Consider the following 21,066-nt stretch of genomic DNA (forward strand, 5'->3'; position numbering starts at 1 on the left):
TTTTTTGCTGTTTAAACAACCTGCGCTGCATCTGTGGTGAAAAGAATTGTTCATTAGTTGATGACAATGGCCTAGGAAATAATTAAATGATTCCATAATACGCCTTCAACAGGCGATACTGGGCTGCAGTGGTGAAGGGGGTGAATATATAGCTAGTTCAAACTACCGTGTGGTACGACATTTTTGTGGGTTCTAATTTTTGCGATTTTTACCGCGATCCGCGAAAATATTTAAAGTTCCCGCAAATACAAATTACCGCAAAAATTTTTCCGGCAAAAATTTACTTCAGAGTAAATATTCTCTGATTTAAATTCACTATACAAAAATACAGTACTAAGAAATCGTGTCTGTTCAATTACAACTTGTGTCTTTCGTTCAGAAACAAAGCGGTTTACAACGAAATACTGGTTTTATTTACATAGGGTACGAACACCGTAGTACTGGGAACTTTCAGAAAATCGCAAAAAAATAACCCCCAGCAAGAAAAACCAATCTGTCCTAATCACAAAAATTAGTTCCCGCACTGAACACAAAAAATCGCCAATCCGAAAAAATGTAAACTCCCGCAAAAATTTCGTGCCGCACGGTACTCTTATTCCAAGAAATGAAGAGATCGAGGTGTATTTGTAGATCAAGTTAGATATCCTAGGAGGGAGGGGAGTGCTCCGGAATTTAAGTAAAGGAGATGGTTGAAAGGAGCCAAAAAACACTTAGCCCCCCCCCCCCCGAAAAAAAATTGCCTCGGGAATCAAAAGATTTTTTTTCCATCTGGTAATGACCCATCCCTTCCAGAGAAAAGTAAAATTAGTGGCCCTGTTGCAGGGGCTAGGACACGCAATGCCTTCTGGGTGATACATCCGCTATTTTGCTTTTTTTTTGACGGAGAAAGCTCATTTTATAATTGGGCTGTGCCACAAGTAGACTAATAAAAATACAGGGTTTCAACGAAACTCTTTAAATTCTCCATTTTATGTTTTCTCAGTGTCCAACCATAGCGAGAATTCTTGCAGGGGTTATCTGTCTTCCCATTATACCGGCTTAAGTACATAGGAAAAATAAAAGATCGATACCCCAAGTAATTCAACAGCATTTCTAGACCTCTTCACAACGTACCTGGAATTATAACTGTATCTGTAGCAGGCCAACAACTCGCAGTGAAAGTAAACCACATCATAATCGTTGAAGAACCTGAACGATCTCATTTTAAACTGTTGAGAGTTCGCTGTTGGATAGTACGTGTACTTCATAGTTGTATCTTGTGGGCACCTACAATAACGTAGCGCGCGAATGACGTCAAAGTGACCAACTTGCAATGTTTGTCTGAGTTTTGTCATTTTTCTCATTTTAATGACAAAAGTCAGACAAAAGTGAGGAATTCGCTAAAGTTAATTTCAGTTTGTTTGTCTGAGTTTCGAGTCTATATTTAGTAACTGCGCGCAGCGCTATAGGTTGTCATGGCGACACAAACATCATTAACAATTCAGTGGACGAGGTTGAGCATCGTGATTTGTCAGTGGCGAGTAGATAATTGATTATTAATTTTTGCTGATCTGCGAGACACTGACAAATCGCGATATTTTGCGATATAACCAAGTTCAATAATTGTTTTATCATTCGATCACCGAGTTTGTTTTTTATTTATTTGCGAAGAGATCTGCAATTTTCACGCATTAGAGCGGTTCGCAAGAAGGACAAAAGCGTGGTTTCATTTACGCATGACCATTCTTGTCCCCAGAGCCCGTCGTTTCCTGGTCATGTGGTCGGTTACAAATTAAGTTGAGTGGCTCTGGGGACGAGAATGCGCATGAGCAGAATATTATTTGCAGCCAAACACAGTTAGACGAAATTGGGCATGAGAAGACCATTAAATAGTTTGTAGGCTGTTATTTGCAGGACATGTGGTGAAAAGGAAAAAAAAAATTGCATCGAATGATAATACAGTTCATTGATACAAAAACAAAATTAGGTGCACAAACGTACTTTTATATGAATAACTGATAAGAAAATTGACTTAAAACTCTCCAGTCTTAGCACTCGCGCGTATTATACCTACCCATCCTGTATAACAGTGTACTGCGGCAAGGAGTAGAAATATGCATTTTTGGTGGTCCTACAGTTTTCAGCCATTATCACCAGGTCAGCACTAGACTCCACACTGTACTTCACATAAAGGAACTCGTTTAAAGGGATAGATAATGGGTAGTCGTTTTCAGTGTAAGGTGTGGCAAACGCAGCAGTCTTGTAAAAGTCCATTTTAAACGTGAAATTCCCATATCCAGCTATAAAAATTTTAAACGGGAGATGTGGTTAATTGTTAAAATAGTAGTCTCCCTCACAGGTTTTCACGAGCTCACTTGTGATGAATTAAATAAATATAATTTATCTTATCAAGAGCCATAATGAGTCTTGATCTTATAAGTTGTTTTGGCATGTCGTTTTACCGAGTATTTTTACGAGTTGTGCAAACAAGCTTTAACGCTAAACTTTTACTTTAAGACTTGAAAGAAGTGGGGATAAGTGACAGATCTTTTGCGTGACAAAGTCGTGCGTTGTGATTGGCTAAGGAATCGTCAACTGGTTAAACCAATTTGTGAAACAACTACCAAGAACAATTTTTTTTCTTGTGTAATTCTCAGTTTAATCCCTAACATAAATACACAACCTTTCAGGGCTGCAAGTGCCAGTGTTTAAAATAAACATCTGTAGGGCATTACCAGCTGAAATATATGAAAACTAAACAAACAAACAACAAGGCGTTAGACCATTTCCGAGTTGCTCCATTAGCCTCTGTTTCAAAACCGGGCTAAGTGCGGGAGGATTCTGCAGAACGTGAACATACGACAACGATTTTCTTTTTCAAAAAAAATTGACAAACAGTCCTTTAGAATTCAATTCCAGAAAAATTCATCATTGAACATTTGACATATTGGACGACATGGAACATGGCGGAACACATATCACTAAAAAAAAGCCATTGATATGAAACTGATTTTTCATTGTCATGCAAATAGAACTTATTTTCACAAGATTAAGGGTTCGTACTTAGCCTCGTTTTGAAGGTGAGAGTTTTTGGAACTTGGGAATGGCCTTTTCACTTAGCCTCGTTTGCAGTCATTCTCAGCGAGTTTTGGCTTGGAGGGCTTGGCAAACATACTGCATTTCTTAAACACTGTAATACCGGCCTAAAACGACTTAAATACGGACAGATGTCTGACGTTTGATTATTAAGTCAGATGTTACAGTATATGCGGTGAAATGTAAATATATATAAGAAAGAATTTTAAAAAGCACCTTCCGATCCAATAAAAATTTGCTGTGGCCTGAACTGGATGCTAAGCATCTTCTTTCTGGAATAGCTGCAGTAAAATCGAAGACTGATATCGTGCGTCCGAGTGATCACATTATCAATAATCACTGCATCTACACGGATTTCATTCCAGAAGATTAACTCATCCTCTGTTTCATTGACCAGTGTTCCGCAAGCATTCAGAGTGGTGCTTAATGAAATATGTGTCGAATTGTGAGTGGCTCTGTAGTGGACACAAAATAAAATATAAACGGAAAAACGTAGTACACCTAAAACAATTCGAAGCAAAAGTTAAAATGAGTGTCACTAAATTTGACTGAACATGGTTGAGTTTAAGCCCTGATGTTCAGTCTACAGAAAGCAATAAAAACTTCAGGATTATTCACATATATAAATAAAAATAGATACCTGATTTATGAAAACCTGGTCAGCAAACGTTTTGTAATTTCTCTCAACTTTCCCTATCTTAGCTTGTTTGCTGTGTTGTTTGCTTATGTGGGTTGTTTTAGTTGTCTTGTGGTTAACCCACCCTCCCTCCTCCTTCCCTCCCTAGTGGGTGTGTTTCCGTCCCTACGCAGAATTCTCTGTCTCACACACAAGTGACGGTTATTTGAAAAAATGTGTTATTCGGAGAAATTCATGGAAAGATTTGAAAAGAGATATTAGAGTCTTCAAATGTATGTATGTATGGAATATCAGTGTATTTTGTATAAAAACAAAACAGAGCGTGTTTGAAGAAATCAACCATCCGTCCCCATGTTTCAAGCCCTTAAGATTTGCATGGTCGCCTAATCATCGTTTCTTGACTTCACGTGTCGAATGTTGATCCGAATAAACGTAGCGGTTGTTATTAGCAGAAATCTCTTTCGATTGTGGAGCCAAAGGTCAGCTAGCGCTGTTGACATTTTTAAATATATTTATGTCTTTTAAAAAAGACATAAATATATTATATTCAAATTGTTTTACAAACAAACACATTTCACGAGAGCGGCGATCGACTCAAAGGGCAAACAAACAAACACATTGCACGATCGAATCGACACAAAGGTCAGGCAAACTGATCTCGATCAACAAGCCAGCCGTGCAAGAAGTGAAAATGGGGAATAGAGTTGGCATGCATTGGTCTGCATTCTGTTTATTTCATTGGTGGCAAAAGAATTTCGAGGATGCGCATGAGTATATAGGCTACTTAGAGCTTCTTGTTTGATGATATTTCGCTTATGTCAAACGTGAGCGAAACGTGAGAAGATTATGCGTGGTTGTGGATAATCTTATCAGTGCCGCGAAATTAAAGTGTGTGATTGTGTGATTTCCGCACGGTGTTGAAAGCCAGAACTCGGGTATGTGGTCGCTAATTGGTTGATGAGCTGTTGCACTAAAATATTCTGTGCCTAGAGCCTTGAAAAACCAATTCTCGACTCAGAAAATTGGATCTAGGTCTAGTTTCAGCGTGCTCTTGGCTTTGAATCATTTAAGTCGTTTTTTGCAGATAAGAACGTGATAATTTGTGTACTGTTTCAATCAGTTTGTTAATTAACTATTTAAGTTGTTATGTAAGTCTTAACCAGGCACTTTTTGGCTGCAGTTCACTCAACTTAAAAATTTCTAGACTGATCATGAAATTACGCCGGTTTGAAACTTAACGGAGTCAGATTACTGAACAAATGTTCTAAATTTTGCGTCATTTTAAATTTGGACTGGTTGAAATGCTTCTAGGGACCACTAACTTACTTCCCGGCGTCAGATCAAGGCTTTTATCGGCTTTCGATGATTTTTATACAACTAACTGCAGACAGTACTGTTTCGGCCTTCTGGGCCACATCCGTGCAGTATTGATGCTAGGATGGAGGTTAAGCAAGAGAGGATAAAGGGGAGAGAAGGCATCCCCACTACACACCCTATTCCATAGGAGTTATTTTTAGAATCAGGATAAAGTTACCTCGCGCGCTGCGTGAATGTTTCGTGGAGGTTTCGCGTGACTAAACGCCGTGCAAAACATGTCGGGCGAAAGGCAATGAAAGCGTAAAGAGATCGAGAGCATTTTTGAATATTGAAGCCAAATGAGTCGGCGCTCACCTGGGAAAAGGGAATCGCTGGACTCTTGGACAACCCGTGAAATCAGTTTAACTCAAAGTTGTCGTAACCTCAGTGCTTTAATAAAATGAGAAATTTCGCCGGTCTATTGAAACCGGTCGTTTGTATAATAAAGCATGTAGGACGTCAAGTGTTATTTTTGTTGAATAATAAAAGACTAATAAAAGAATAAGTATATCAAACCAGAAATTGCTCTCTTCAAACTATAAATTATAAATGATCCTGGGAGAATATTCAGTGTGTTAAGGATTTTGCTGCTGTATTGTTAGCTCTATACAAGAGAGGAAGGGCGATTCTTTTTTCATTTCCATTTCCGTCTCGCTGACACAGCTTTAGCAGAAATCTCTCTTTAGTCGTTTTCGTCGACAAAACAAATAGCAATATCGCTCTCCGCGTCGTCCGCAACTTTTTTCTGGGTCAATTCGTGAAGGACGCGTGGCTCTGAGCGTGGGTCATCCACGCGGAACACATTCGCGCTATGTGATTGGCTGTTGTCTAATCCCCCCTTGGGATCTATGGTCTTAAAAATAACTCGAGACGAATTACTTATGGGATAGGGTGTGTATGGGGGATGCCTTCTCTGTCCCCTTTATCCTCTCTTTGGTTAAGCTATAAAGCCACCCCAAATGATCCCACAAATGTGGTATCATCTAAGCCATGCCAGAGTGCTCAAACTAGTACACTAGAAGTGAAATATATAAAAGAAAAACACGTAGTGACAGTAAATATTAATTTTGGGCCATGCAAATCCGGTTTACCTGCACGAAGAATAGCGTAGGTGTAGATTGCTGGCGTCAAAAAATGGAAATATTTGCTTCTCCAAAGAAATTGTCATGTTGTTCTCGTCGCATGCAACTGTCGCTCCAGGTTCTGAAAATCCACGAGACACTAGTAAAAACTTGTACTTTGAAAAGGAAGACAGAACATGCCAACAAAAATTTGGATTTGACTTGCATATTCATCAGGTTCGTCAGATGCGCAAGCTCCCCCCTCCCTCCCACCTCACTTCTTCCGTGAAGCGTTGCGGTCCGTTTTCGGCAAAAAAGGGACGAAGAACGGCTGCACAGCTAGGCCAGACTAATCTGTTTATTAGTTCTTGTTATGTCGCTATTACCATGGTGAGGATAAAGTTGTCTGCTTATTCTACGCGGTTAAAAAGAATGCATTAGTAGAGTGGTTGCATGACATCGTTAGAACAAAATTTAAAAGCGACCCGTGCTTGTTTCCCGTTCCCCAATTCCCATTCCCGTTCCCATTCCTCGTTTTAGTCACATCCTATCTAAAGCTACAGTACAGAGTCGAGAGGTAGCGAAAATCGAGTTTCTAGTCTTGAGTCTCGAGAAACCAGGATTCATCCGCCTCGCAAGGATTTCAATAAAATAATGTTCTTCGTTCTTGATTCAACGACGTGCCAGAATTGTTCTAAATTTTTACAGTGGAATCCCGGCTTAAGGGGACCTCCCCATGAAGACGACTTCTCTCAGTCATTTCTTTAACTTTTTTATTCTTCTTTTTTCCCCATCTCTTTACTGATATCGAAGATTACTGATACAGTCAGCGATCAAACTTTTAGGATCCTTCAAGTGTGTTTTTCCTTTACAGTTTCGCCTCGTTAAAGTAGGAAGCGCCGGAATTTTTCGTCGCACATGGTCTAGAGCAACCCCCGTTAAAACAACGTTAAGCCGTAAAAAGAAGTTCTGTCGTATTAACCACAAGGTGGTATTTACGAGGTTCCACGGAACATTCGGTAAAGTAAGCTGTGAAAGTTTTTATCATATTTTCGCGTTTTTACTAGCATCATCTATTGCCTGATGTACGGTGTGATTGCTTTTAAAACATGCAAATGCAACTACTGACATTACATTCTATTACAATTTTATTTTCCCCCACCCCTCCCCCACCCCAACCTACTAGCCACCTGACGGCGTCTTACGAAATCCGACTTCGACGTCCTATATGTCCATAACACTACGATTGAACGACGCTGCTTCTCGAAGTCTTTACGAATATCTAAATGTACACACCAAAACTATATTTTGCTACGAGAGTTGTTCAAGTTGTCATGGCTATGTAATATATTGCGTTCACACAGTCCTTTCAATCGAATTCGAGTGAGAGTATCTTGCCACCTCAGGTATTGGTGCTTTCATGGTTAGTGGCTAGCTTCAGTACTTCGTTAGCCCTTTTTTCCACAATGTATAGAACTCATACTTACCAACACAAGTCAAATTGTTGGATGCCATGGTTGTCCGCTCAGGGCATCCACAGAAAAATGATCCAGGAATATTGTAGCAGTAATGACTACAACCACCATTGTTGGTTAAACATTCGTCAATATCTTTGAAGAGAACGGCGATTACGTTGGTATTACTTAACCAGAAAACATTTGTATACAGAAAAGTGCAATGGTCTTGTAACACCTCGAAATGGCCCGATCGAATTCGATGCAAAGAGTATACCGCTTAACCGATGATGAGCTTGTATTTTTCACTCTCAGCCTGAGGATAAAACGACTGAGGAAAATCTTTCCGTGTAATAAAGATAAAGTCATTAGGCTAATATAAATACAACACTGGGAAGAATTACAAACACTGTAATGGACGGTCACGATAAGGCATGACGTTATTGTCAAGTGAGGGTGTTACAAAGCCATTGGTAGCCTGTGCCACAGACGAAACTAAACTCTGGTTAAGTTCGTCTGCGAATCAGCGCCGAAGTCCTTGTTCTAGGCTCCCACCTGTGTACAAGGATTTGAGTACGCGTCATGATTGGCCTGTTAAAAATGCCATTGTCGATTTGCCAATCAGAATGAAGGGAAATTCGAAACGCACTTCCGATAACTCGTTTAGTCCGTTTGGGGCTCAGAACAAAAATCTCGTCACAGCTTTGAAGGTCTTACAGACGTTACTAACCAAAGTTTATTTACGTCTGCAACACAGGCTAGGACATTGGTCCCCGTAAAAATTGGAATAAACGCAGCCGGACCAACTTTTCTCTACCAGGTTCTACCCCCTTTACCCGGGAGGGTACTCGACTAATATTTGTGTCTAAGCGTCAATGGACGCTTAGACACTAAATAAGGAATAGGAGCTTCTTTTAACGTTTTTGTGCTGCTTTTACCGGCATTAAGCAATGACTGCTCTTCTCTCTGAATTACATCACAAAAAAGGCAAAGCTCTATTACTACTTGTTGTATCCATATTGTACCGTGGGACTCACCTACGCATGATTTTCCATCAGAAGATAGTTGATACCCGCTGACACATGAACAGCTATAGCTCCCTTGGGTATTTGTACAGATTTGTTCACAGTCCGCTGGCACATGATACTGAAAGTCCACAGGGGTCGGAAGTGCATAAGCACTAGACGGGAAATTATACCCAGGCGATGAGGCTGAAGCAATTTGACTATCTGCTTAACGAAAGAAATTATGAGCTGTTATCAAATTTGCACGCAGCTCTCGATCCTGAGGCAGACAGTAGAGGCAAGCAGACGAATAAAGCTCGCCAGAGGGAAAGAAGATTTTATTGCCTATTTCCCCGTACAGTGAACTGTCCTTCGTATCAACGAGTGACGATTTTGCCCGGTCAGGAAACGTTCTTGAAGCAGTACTTGTTCCAATACCCGATGTGGTACTAGAAAAGTTTAACGCTTTAACGTTTTAAAGTAACCTGGAGCGGCAAGACTCTTGCACACTGAAACTGAGTAGGAGCCTGACTGAAGCGGATTGGCAACTTCGAACCTAGCCTCTAAAGGGAGCTGATGTCCCGTGGATTTAAAGCCACAACTACTTGTGAATACAGAATTCTTTTTTTTAATCTCGCTCGACATGCTTGCACTGATTGAAAGCGAGAGACTTGTAGACTCGCTTTTCGAGACGGAGACGCTTTTACTTGTACTTGTTTACACGCTTCCTGAAGTACCTAATGAAAAAATCTCGAACACACACTATACTTTATTTCATGCACATCATTTTGCCATCTCCACCCGCAATTAGCAAAATCTAGACGAGGCGGGCGGAGAGGAAAGGTTACAGCAGTCATAACAGATAATATAATAATTGTAGAGTAACTAAATAAACTATGTGGATAAATAAGAATTACAGAACAACAAGCTAAAATTACAAAATATATAGTCTTAAGGAATGATATTACAATCAAATTTACTACTAACAGAACCTATCGATTATTAGTACATTGAGTCGAGGATGTAGAATTTGCCATTTTTTGTAGGAGGATGGGCACTTCAACATAATCGTCCTCTGCTTCCATTATCGAGAGCAAAAAGTCATGAAATTTTTTTTCAAAAGCTCCTTTGGAGAGTTGACGAAATTTGTTAGGAATTGCGTTCCAACGTCTAGCTCCAAACCTGGAAAAAGAATCTTGATTTAGATTCAGTCTTGAAGTTTTGGACATAATAATTTCCAGACGAAGAAAACCTGGTCTCATGCTTGTGCTCTGAATTAGCTTTAGTGAAGAAATCACAGATCTTAGACGGAGCATTCATGCAGGAAACGTTAAACATTATAGAAGATACTTTTTCAGCATATAACATTTGAAAGGGTAGAATTTTCGGGGTTCAGAAAAATACATCAAAGGAAGGACTCGTTTTTAAAGCACGAGAATTTTTTGTAAATGGGTTTTAATTTGGCAGCTTGACCCCAAGCCGCCAAACCATATGTCAGATAAGGCAAGATCAATGACTGATAAATATTTAAAAGGGTTGTACGTGGGACGAAGTGCCTAAGACGGGCAACAACACCAACAGTTCTGCTTATTTTTAATGCAACATTATTAATTTGAAATTTCCAGCTTAAATTGCTGTCCAATAGGATGCCAAGATATTTAACATGGTCTTCGCACTGAAGCGTGGTAGGAATTTGAGTACACTTATCGATCATTTCAATTTTAACCGAATAGTTCGACTTACGTTGATGTGGACGAAAGATAACATAGTTTGACTTTTTAGCATTGAGCGTTAACTTATTTGCATTGAGCCAGTCGGAGACCTTGAGCAGTTCGCTATTGACGGTTTTTTCGAGAGATTTCAAATTAGTGTCAGCATACAACAAGCTCGTGTCATCAGAAAGAGATAGAATGACAATTTCGCTGAAGAGTTGTGAATATCGTTAATATAGATTAAGAATAACAGAGGACCAAGCACAGACCCCTGTGGGACACCACATGAGATCATACATTCGGTAGATAAGTTAAAACCCACTTCAGTTACTTGTGAACGACCGAGAAGGTACGAGGCAAACCAGGCATTGATAATTCCTCTGATGCCATAATGATTAAGTTTTTGAAGCAAGATTAAATGGTCGACGGTATGAAAGGCCTTTTTTAAGTCTAAAAAGATCCCGCAAGTGAAAAGTTTTTGGTCCATATTGTTTTGTATGACATTAACGATATCAATAATGGCATGTTGCGTGGAATGGTTTTCGCGGAAGCCATACTGTGACTTAAATGGAATATCGTTTTTACCAAGATAGGATTTGAGGCGGTGGTACATTAATTTTTCAAATATCCGATTGAAAATAGACAGTAATGATATGGGACGATAATTACCAGGCTCAGTCTCATCGTCATTTTTGTACACAGGAACAACTTTCGCTTTTTTCAGTTTGGATGGAAAGATGCCCTTTTGTACAGATATGTTTATGATGATGGAGAGAGGGCCCGAGATAACGCATCTTGCGTCGGTTAAAATACGAATCGGACAAGAGTAGAGACCGTAAGTTTTATTTTTAGGGATCAAAAGTATCTCACGCTCAATTTCCTCTGGGGTAACTGGATCAAAGAAGAAAGAGCTTGGATTATAAATATTCGGTAAAATAGCGAGATGAACGAGGTACGCATGAAGCTAGGTTTTTACCGACCGAAGAAAAGTAGTTATTGAAGAAGATGTTAGAAATCTCAAGAGGATCATTAGTTAAGCTGTTATTATCAGGACGTTTGAGGGAAGAAATGACTTGTTTTCTATTCTTTTTGTTGTTAATTAGCCTATTTATTCCATTCCAGGTGTTCTTCATATTGTTTAAATTTTCAGCGAAGAATGCATGATAATAATTCTTTTTACTCCGCTGAGTAAGACTAGAAATTTTATTTCTGTATATTTTATAATTTAAAAGATCACCCGATTGGAGGAGAGAATTTTTTATTTTGATGGATTTTCTAAGGCCACTCGCTATCCATGGTATAGAGAACTGCTTAAGCTTGCGATTCGAAACAGTCTTTAAAGGAGCATGTTTGTCAACGAGTGCCAATAGTGTATTGTAAAAGTAAGAAAAAGCTGTATCGACATCAAACTGATCGCTAAAGTTAGTTTGGCTTACCAAAGCATCAGAGAGTGCAAAGTTGAACTTGCTCCTGGAATAACCAGAAAAGTCTCTGCGTTTTTGCTTTCCGCGTTTTGGCCTCTGAATAAAATTGTGAGAAGTACAGAATTGTGAATAGTGATCGCTTATGTCAGAGATAATATTCCCACTGGTAATTTCAACATCAACTTTGTTTGTTAGAATATTATCAATTAGGGTGGCTGAGTTATTGTAAAGACGCGTTGGTTTGTCAATAGTTGGGATAAATGAAAAGCTTTGAAGTAATATATCAAACATGAGACGCAGTGTTTCATCACCAGATGAAACACCGAGAAGAGAGTTGAAAATACGACGCGTAGCGGAGGATTTTTGACGAACTGCGAGGTGTTTCATCTGGTGATGAAACACTGTGTCGAATGTTTGATATTTCTCCTCAAACAAAATCATTTTTGAAGGAGAAATTAAGGATGCAAAAATGAGCAGTTTTTCATCCGATATCCAAAAACTCATTAAACATTAATTTCCTTTGAATTTTCTTTATGAATTATTAATGAGTTTGAGAAGAGAAAGTAAGAAGTCCTGAGCATAACAGGAAGTTTCGGCATGAAGGAGGTTTATGTTGAAGTCGCCCATAATATATATTGATTTGTTTGAGGTAATTAGTCTTTCAAGTTTATCATCAAAATATTCTTGGAAACGTTTGGGAGAGTTATGTTGTCTATATATGATTCGATACCACAAATGATGTTACTTTTGTGTGGAAGTTGAATTTCGATCCAAAGTGACTGGAAGGCTTCATCAGATACTTTTTTAATGACAGTATTTTTCAGGGAATCATTAATATACAAGCTAACACCTACAGAAGCTAGAGGTGTCGGCACATATTTGAAAACATATCCAGGTATGCGTGGATTAAAATCCATTTCTTTACCACTGATTATTTTAGTTTCTGAGACTCCTATAATGCTAAATTCAAAATTTAACTCGTGCAATAGATGAACTTGAAAGTTTTCAAGGTTTCGCTTAAGACTCCTGATATTATTATGTAAAAGAGAGAAGCTCGAATCACTGACACGACTGGGAAGTTCACTTTTAAATTTGTAGAAACTATATGGGGAATAGTATCGACTATGAATACGATGATTATAGAGACTATCACCCGGATTGGTGTCTTCAAGTGCGTTTAGCTTGAAAAGATTAAGGTCATAAATGCTAGAGATTTTTTCTAGGTATTTTTTTGGCCGGCAAATGGGAAGGTAAACAATTATTAAATTGACCATGAGCTAAGTTTACATTTAATCCAAAATATGGGAGCTCACGGAATAAAGATAGAGTATCGCAAGAGTTTTGATCGTTAGCACTCATGAATAAAACTAACTAAAGAAGATCATAGTAAATACTTATCGAACTGATAATGTCAGTTGTCCGAGACAAGTCGCTGTAGACTACCAATGTCAGTTATCTTTATTGGTCGGGAACACTCATTCTTGCGTAAATAAATCGTGGAATTCTTGGCCCAGCATAAGCTGTATTGGTTCTGTTCTTTAAATCTCTTTGCGTCAAACAACAGGTGTTGTTTTTGGGGGGTGAGGTGATCGAAGATTCTGACTCTGTCAAGAACACTATCAGCAGACAGACTGATATTTGATGCTTTGACTTGAGAGGCACTTTGTCGAGTTTCCATGACACTTGCTTCTGCAAGCCTAAGGCGTCTTACAAATTTACAGATGAACGGTTTCGGAGCGCCATTTTGCTGCCTCGAGGGGACGCGATGAACAATGTCAATGTCCGACAGAAACACTTCTGCCCCCATCTCCTGGAATAATTTTACGCACAGGGCGCTTGTTTCAGCTGCGGTTTCACTGCTTTTCTCTGGCAGGCCAATTATTTTTACATTAAATTAGTAGCTATATTCCTCAACCTTGTCAATGGCGTTGCCAACACGTGTGACTTCAGCTCTAAGCTTATTAAGACGACGGCTTAATGCCTTGAGTTGATCAACGACACCAGAATTAGACGCTGACAGGTCGTCGTATTCGTCGCTCAGATATTGTAGACTACGAGACACGGTTTCATCATTCGAAGCATTATTATTGCTATTACCAGACGTAGCAGCCGCTTCAGCACCAAAGGTAATGGCCGAATCGACCCGAACCTTCTCTTTCAGCTGCGTTATTTCCTTCGAAAGGGCGTCGACCTTATCCTTTAAATCTTGATTTTGTTGCTTTAGTGAAGTAACTGACTCTTTTGGCATGATTTCAGTGAAAATTATTAACAAAAGGACACTAGAACAACGACTCATTAAGGTAAGAAGCGGGAGCTCAAAATTAAACGTCCATCTTGGCTCCTGACCGCTGACCAGAAATCTGATAATTTGTACTAACAACTTCGTACTTGGGAGGTTTAAACACTACTTATTAACTTAAAGACAATGGCTGGACTAGATTAGCCTACAGCTGCAAACTGAATGAGAGCTTCAAAAGTTGATGGTGAACCAAGCTTGTAGAGTAACTTGACCTTCTTACTTGCCCTTACTTAAAACCTACCACAACTTTGAATGTCGACTTATTTGCAAACTCACCCGACGTGCTTGAACTGATTGACGGAGAGACACTTGTGGACAGGCTTTTCGAGATGAATAAGGTTTGGCTTGTTAACACGACTACTGAGGTACTTTCTGAAAGAGGTATCAAAAGCTTGTAAATTAGACAAACAAAAAATCTGAAAGTTCAAAGTTGTACTTGGGTGTACTAAACTCCATATTTGTCAATGTGGAAAAATATTGTATATGCCCTTCAGCTGCAGAACACAGAGTACGCATGGATACAGGACAATGCAAGGGCTGGAAAAGTGGAAGGCCAACCATTGTCAGTACCACTGACCACTAAGAAAAATTCTTTTATTTTTCTTAAAATACCTCCACGCCAATGATCAATCGGCTGCCATAGAAACGTTTAAAGATGTTGAACACAATTTTAACAACTTTGTGATGTCCCCTGTGATATTTTAGGAAAAGATGCCTATACATTTCGTAGCTGATAGCTCATTAAATGGTTTGGAAGTAGTAGCTATATTCCTCAACCTCGTCAATGGCGTTGCCAACACGTGTGACTTCAGCGCTAAGCTTATTAAGACGACGGCTTAATGCCTTGAGTTGATCAACGACACCAGAATTATACGCTGACAGGTCGTCGTATTCGTCGCTCAGATATTGTAGACTACGAGACACGGTTTCATCATTCGAAGCATTATTATTGCTATTACCAGACGTAGCAGCCGCTTCAGCACCAAAGGTAATGGCCGAATCGACCCGAACCTTCTCTTTCAGCTGCGTTATTTCCTTCGAAAGGGCGTCGACCTTATCCTTTAAATCTTGATTTTGTTGCTTTAGTGAAGTAACTGACTCTTTTGGCATGATTTCAGTGAAAATTATTAACAAAAGGACACTAGAACAACGACTCATTAAGGTAAGAAGCGGGAGCTCAAAATTAAACGTCCATCTTGGCTCCTGACCGCTGACCAGAAATCTGATAATTTGTACTAACAACTTCGTACTTGGGAGGTTTAAACACTACTTATTAACTTAAAGACAATGGCTGGACTAGATTAGCCTACAGCTGCAAACTGAATGAGAGCTTCAAAAGTTGATGGTGAACCAAGCTTGTAGAGTAACTTGACCTTCTTACTTGCCCTTACTTAAAACTTACCACAACTTTGAATGTCGACTTATTTGCAAACTCACCCGACGTGCTTGAACTGATTGACGGAGAGACACTTGTGGACAGGCTTTTCGAGATGAATAAGGTTTGGCTTGTTAACACGACTACTGAGGTACTTTCTGAAAGAGGTATCAAAAGCTTGTAAATTAGACAAACAAAAAATCTGAAAGTTCAAAGTTGTACTTGGGTGTACTAAACTCCATATTTGTCAATGTGGAAAAATATTGTATATGCCCTTCAGCTGCAGAACACAGAGTACGCATGGATACAGGACAATGCAAGGGCTGGAAAAGTGGAAGGCCAACCATTGTCAGTACCACTGACCACTAAGAAAAATTCTTTTATTTTTCTTAAAATACCTCCACGCCAATGATCAATCGGCTGCCATAGAAACGTTTAAAGATGTTGAACACAATTTTAACAACTTTGTGATGTCCCCTGTGATATTTTAGGAAAAGATGCCTATACATTTCGTAGCTGATAGCTCATTAAATGGTTTGGAAGTAGTAGCTATATTCCTCAACCTCGTCAATGACGTTGCCAACACGTGTGACTTCAGCGCTAAGCTTATTAAGACGACGGCTTAATGCCTTGAGTTGATCAACGACACCAGAATTATACGCTGACAGGTCGTCGTATTCGTCGCTCAGATATTGTAGACTACGAGACACGGTTTCATCATTCGAAGCATTATTATTGCTATTACCAGACGTAGCAGCCGCTTCAGCACCAAAGGTAATGGCCGAATCGACCCGAACCTTCACTTTCAGCTGCGTTATTTCCTTCGAAAGGGCGTCGACCTTATCCTTTAAATCTTGATTTTGTTGCTTTAGTGAAGTAACTGACTCTTTTGGCATGATTTCAGTGAAAATTATTAACAAAAGGACACTAGAACAACGACTCATTAAGGTAAGAAGCGGGAGCTCAAAATTAAACGTCCATCTTGGCTCCTGACCGCTGACCAAAAATCTGATAATTTGTACTAACAACTTCGTACTTGGGAGGTTTAAACACTACTTATTAACTTAAAGACAATGGCTGGACTAGATTAGCTTACAGCTGCAAACTGAATGAGAGCTTCAAAAGTTGATGGTGAACCAAGCTTTTAGAGTAACTTGACCTTCTTACTTGTCGTTACTTAAAACTTACCACAACTTTGAATGTCGACTTATTTGCAAACTCACCCGACGTGCTTGAACTGATTGACGGAGAGACACTTGTGGACAGGCTTTTCGAGATGAATAAGGTTTGGCTTGTTGACACGATTGCTGAGGTACTTTCTGAAAGAGATATCAAAAGCTTGTAAATTAGACAAACAAAAAATCTGAAAGTTCAAAGTTGTACTTGCAATTGGGTGTACTAAACTCCATATTTGTCAATGTGGAATAATATATTGTATATGCCTCTTCAGCTGCCGAACACAGAGTACGCATGGATACAGGACAATGCAAGGGCTGGAAAAGTGGAAGGCCAACCATTGTCAGTACCACTGACCACTAAGAAAAATTCTTTTATTTTTCTTAAAATATCTCCACGCCAATGATCAATCGGCTGCCATAGAAACGTTTAAAGTTGTCGAACACAATTTCAACAACTTTGTGATGTCCCCTGTGATATTTTAGGAAAAGATGCCTATACATTTCGTAGCTGATAGCCCATTAAATGATTTGGAAGTATTTCATCATAATCAGCAACTAAAAGTGCCCCAACCTTTTTCATATAGATATTTTAAGCCGTCGTGCGTAGTGACGAGAGATTAACAATTCAATATTATACCGGAAGACAACCATTAATTTAAGCTAAGACAATACCCCCATAGTGGGGGTTCATTGGGCTGCCGACTACGTGATGCAGTGGTTTATTATTTTGGGAAGTATAGATTATAACTACACTCTTAACCGGCTTGAGTGTAAAAATAGCCATCCCTAACCCATGGAATGGGATGGAGATAGCCTTTTGAACCAAAAAACAATTGGCATTTTTTTTAACTGGGACATTTCCACAAGTCACCTCCTTCCCCATCCCTCTGCCACTAAACATAGCATGATAGTACTAACGTTACTAATCTGATCTAATGGGAAATTCCAAAACTCATTGTTGTTCTACGCTTATAAAATGCGATAAGGCCAATTTTGGTGTTTTAAATACTTTAGTTTCAGTTTTATTTCTGAATATTGCATTAAAAGCCCTTCGAACTATTCAAGTGAATATGTTTCTATTTGATATAGCATGTTCCTTTCTCGTAAGAAAAGACTTCTTACACGCAAAGGGAGAATTGCGAGGGCATTGTTACTGCAGCTCCCGAACAGGCTCACAAAATCATCGAATACTGTAATTAGATAATCGTTCGGGCGTAGATAGAGGACCAATAAGTCCATGCAATAATTTTGTTCCAAATCGACTTCCAAAGCTGTTTACCAGACGACCAGAAATGACCGGTCCCCTCCCCGCAATAATCGATCCCATTGAAGGGGCAATGGCAATGGCTATCTCAAGCCTTTCTCAATCTCGATAAGTAAAAAACTACGATTATCTACATGGCGTCAATGACAGTTCGGTGGGAGTTAATTCTCGCCTGATCCCACAGCTGGAACTGCATCGAACTTATACAATGTTATATCTGATTAACACGTTTCCATATTAAGTGAAATATACACATGGCCGTCAATAATTCAAACATCCAGAGACGCGAAACAAACCAAAGAAGAAGCATAATGCATTTACTTACGGAACTTTGCAGTAACCCAGGTTGCCTGAGTGAACATGTTCGTCGATGAGCAAGAGGCACTGCTAGAACTTGATGCCAGCTGGGAAGGTAAACTGTTCTTGTAATCTGCATACGTAAAGTTAAGCAGACTATGGAATCAATGTTCAAGATTTGTGGTCCATCTTTATGAGTATGTCAAAATATAATTATAGCGGAACCCTTGCGCGAAGCGCGAGCAGCAGAGCACCATGGGTAAGAAAACTTTGGTTCTGAGAAAATCATCCGTACGTAGGTCCACCCCTTCGTGTAAGCCTGTGTGAAAGTTTGCATTTCAAGCACCCAAGCATTTCGGCGGTAAATTGCATGGCCCCTCGGACCTTTATACGCAGCGTCCTAAAGGCCATGCAAGTTGTCGACTTGTTCTAGTTGTGCATGTGGAGTTGTCGAGATGTGCAGTTCAAGATGTCGACATGTTGAATTGTCAAGTTGTCCACTTGACGGGTTGATCGAGTTGTCGAGCTGTCGGTTCTATCCCAAAATAATCAGGGATGGAATGGTACTCAGGAAGGCCGTCTTCCTGGGTACTGCTCATTCTCGGAGGACCCTATCCTTCAGGTAACCCATCACACCCTTGTGATTGGTCCAAGTTCAAAGAATGGACACGGCAACATATGAAAAAGGAGCAGGACTTTGGGGGAAAATAATGATTATAATAATAATAGTAGTTAAAACAACAGCCTAAACTTAAGAAAAAAGTATGCACTTACTGTGGTTTGTAACACTGCACCATGCCGAGAATCCAGACCTTGGAATTATAGAGTCCGAATGAAATCGAACAAAGAGAAATCTGCCACTGCTGTATAAGTCAAAACTTCCCAAAGAACCACACGCCTTTGTTATTAAAGAACTTGACATTGTTTTTCCATCGTATATTTCCAAGTAATCCCACGGACAGTGATTTCCTTCGTATTCCAGATTAAAATGATAAATATGTAACTGTATGTAAAAACCTGGTGGGGCCTCGATCAACCATGTACAGACCAAGTTATTTGGATAACAATCAGGATAACCAGGACTATGGAAGTGCGTGTAAAATGGTGCGTAAATATGGGTTCCACAAGATCCTAAGAGTATCAAAATAGAATTAAACACCGAGTGAAGGTAGTTAAACCTAGTTTTGCGAGAGTCGGTGACCAGAATGACCAGAATAAGAACTTCTACGTATAACTTAAATCTCAGCGAACTGTCGGCATTCATGGGTGACTGTGTACTGTTACCCCTCTGACGTCATAGAGTTTGCAAAGTTGTCCTCTCTGATACTCTTGCAACGAAACACTTTTATTGTTAGATATCGTTTGCCAGTTTTACAAGAAAATATATTTGGATGATTTTTTCAGTTCAGATGCCGTGAAAAGTCCATAGCACCACTATATCCCATAATGCCAGGTAGCCAACGCACTCAATCGGGCTATTTTTAACATAGAAAAGGCACCCAGGAGTTTTAAGCCTCCTCCCACTATATCCTTGATGAGGGTCCGAACTACAACATTTTATTAGATTGATTGTTTTGTCTTAAGCAAAAATGCCACACTAAACAACATTGAAAAAGATATATATATATATATATATATGATCGACTAATATTTCATCCTGGCCAGGTGGCATTTCCCATGTAGTAGGAGGGAAAATACGAGCCTGAATTTCATCCGTCTCCTCGATTCGCACCCACTGCTGCGGCAATGATAAGAAAAGGGAAACTCCCGAGAAGGACTTCTGAATCAACGAACCGTTAATGCCATCTTAAAACTCACTTAATCTACAGACAGAAAGATTGCGTACTAACCTGGGTCAAAAGACACGCTTGGACTGGCATGCGGCGAAACACCTTGTGACTCCCAAATTGAAAAACTAGCAGACGTCACCCTTGAGGCTGAAACAGTCGCGCTGGTAACAGGTGAGATACTTCCAGAAACACTTGGCGAAGTTGAGACGGTTGCACTGAAAGATCTTGAAGCGCTCACAGAAACGCTTGTTGACGCTGAGACGCTTCGACTTAACGATGGCGAAACACTTAAGCTTGTTGTGGCAGAATTCCTAATACTGGTGGAAGGCGAGACACTTTCAGACACAATTTGTGAAGCTGAGACGGTTGTACTTACGAATACCGAAGGACTTACAGACTTGCTTGTTGAGGCACTTAGGCGTAAAGATGGCCAGACACTTTGCGACACACTTGAAAATTCTGAAAATCAATCATTTTTCTTAACAATTGATAGTAATTTGTTCAGCACAACCCGGCTGGAATTTTTGTTACTGCTGCGTTGTAACTGACGAAAATACCATTACTTTAATGATAATGAAAATTTCTCTCATCGCTATAGGTTACCCATTTAGCCTGGGTAGCAGAAACTAGGGTATAGTTGGAAAGTGAGTTTAAAGCTTTAAATCACCGTTTATCTCACCTTGCATACTACGCTTCACTCTGGAGTGAGAACCACATTCGTTGATGTCTGAAAAAAAATTTTTTTCAGTAAAGTGGAGAAAATTTTGCTAGTAACACCAACTATCGTGGCCATCTCGGCTGGCATTTTAATCTCAGTTATGACACAGGCTTTAGATTATGGGGGCTGTGAAGCCTGTGGGACAGCTCTACGGCTCTCCAACTGCATTGACGAGCCAGTATCTGGCCTGGGATCGCTACTGTACATATGTTGTTCAAACTCTTAGGGTGGAGAGACGAATATTTCTGGAACAAATCATTTGTTCCAGATATATGAAGAACCACACCGTAGCACCAGAACCACGCGGGGGAGTCTTTGATGTAAACACGAAGTTTGTTTCTGAATTATTCACATTTTGCTGTGTATCGAAACCAAATAAGCGAACATACCAAGAACAGGAATCAATACTCTTTTCTTCAAGT

General features: G+C 39.6%; 1 protein-coding gene and 1 pseudogene across 1 annotated transcript in view; both read right to left on the reverse strand.

Moving 5' to 3' along the window:
- LOC140936819 (uncharacterized) overlaps nt 1–21,066 on the reverse strand; it is a 30,539-nt gene that overhangs the window by 1,348 nt on the left and 8,125 nt on the right. Inside the window, exons 9-17 of the mRNA XM_073386319.1 lie at nt 20,625–20,653; nt 19,359–19,406; nt 8,621–8,729; nt 7,617–7,739; nt 6,160–6,271; nt 3,292–3,530; nt 2,054–2,279; nt 1,114–1,266; nt 1–31 (exon numbers count right to left, since the gene is read on the reverse strand). The exon at nt 1–31 is cut by the window's left edge and continues 106 nt beyond it. Of these exons, the coding sequence (XP_073242420.1) occupies nt 1–31; nt 1,114–1,266; nt 2,054–2,279; nt 3,292–3,530; nt 6,160–6,271; nt 7,617–7,739; nt 8,621–8,729; nt 19,359–19,406; nt 20,625–20,653 (1,070 nt within the window). The remainder of the gene's footprint in view (nt 32–1,113; nt 1,267–2,053; nt 2,280–3,291; nt 3,531–6,159; nt 6,272–7,616; nt 7,740–8,620; nt 8,730–19,358; nt 19,407–20,624; nt 20,654–21,066) is intronic.
- Nucleotides 13,135–13,971, reverse strand: LOC140936559 (uncharacterized; annotated as a pseudogene).

This window comes from Porites lutea, chromosome 5, assembly GCF_958299795.1.
Source record: "Porites lutea chromosome 5, jaPorLute2.1, whole genome shotgun sequence".
NCBI classification, from domain to species: domain Eukaryota; kingdom Metazoa; phylum Cnidaria; class Anthozoa; order Scleractinia; family Poritidae; genus Porites; species Porites lutea.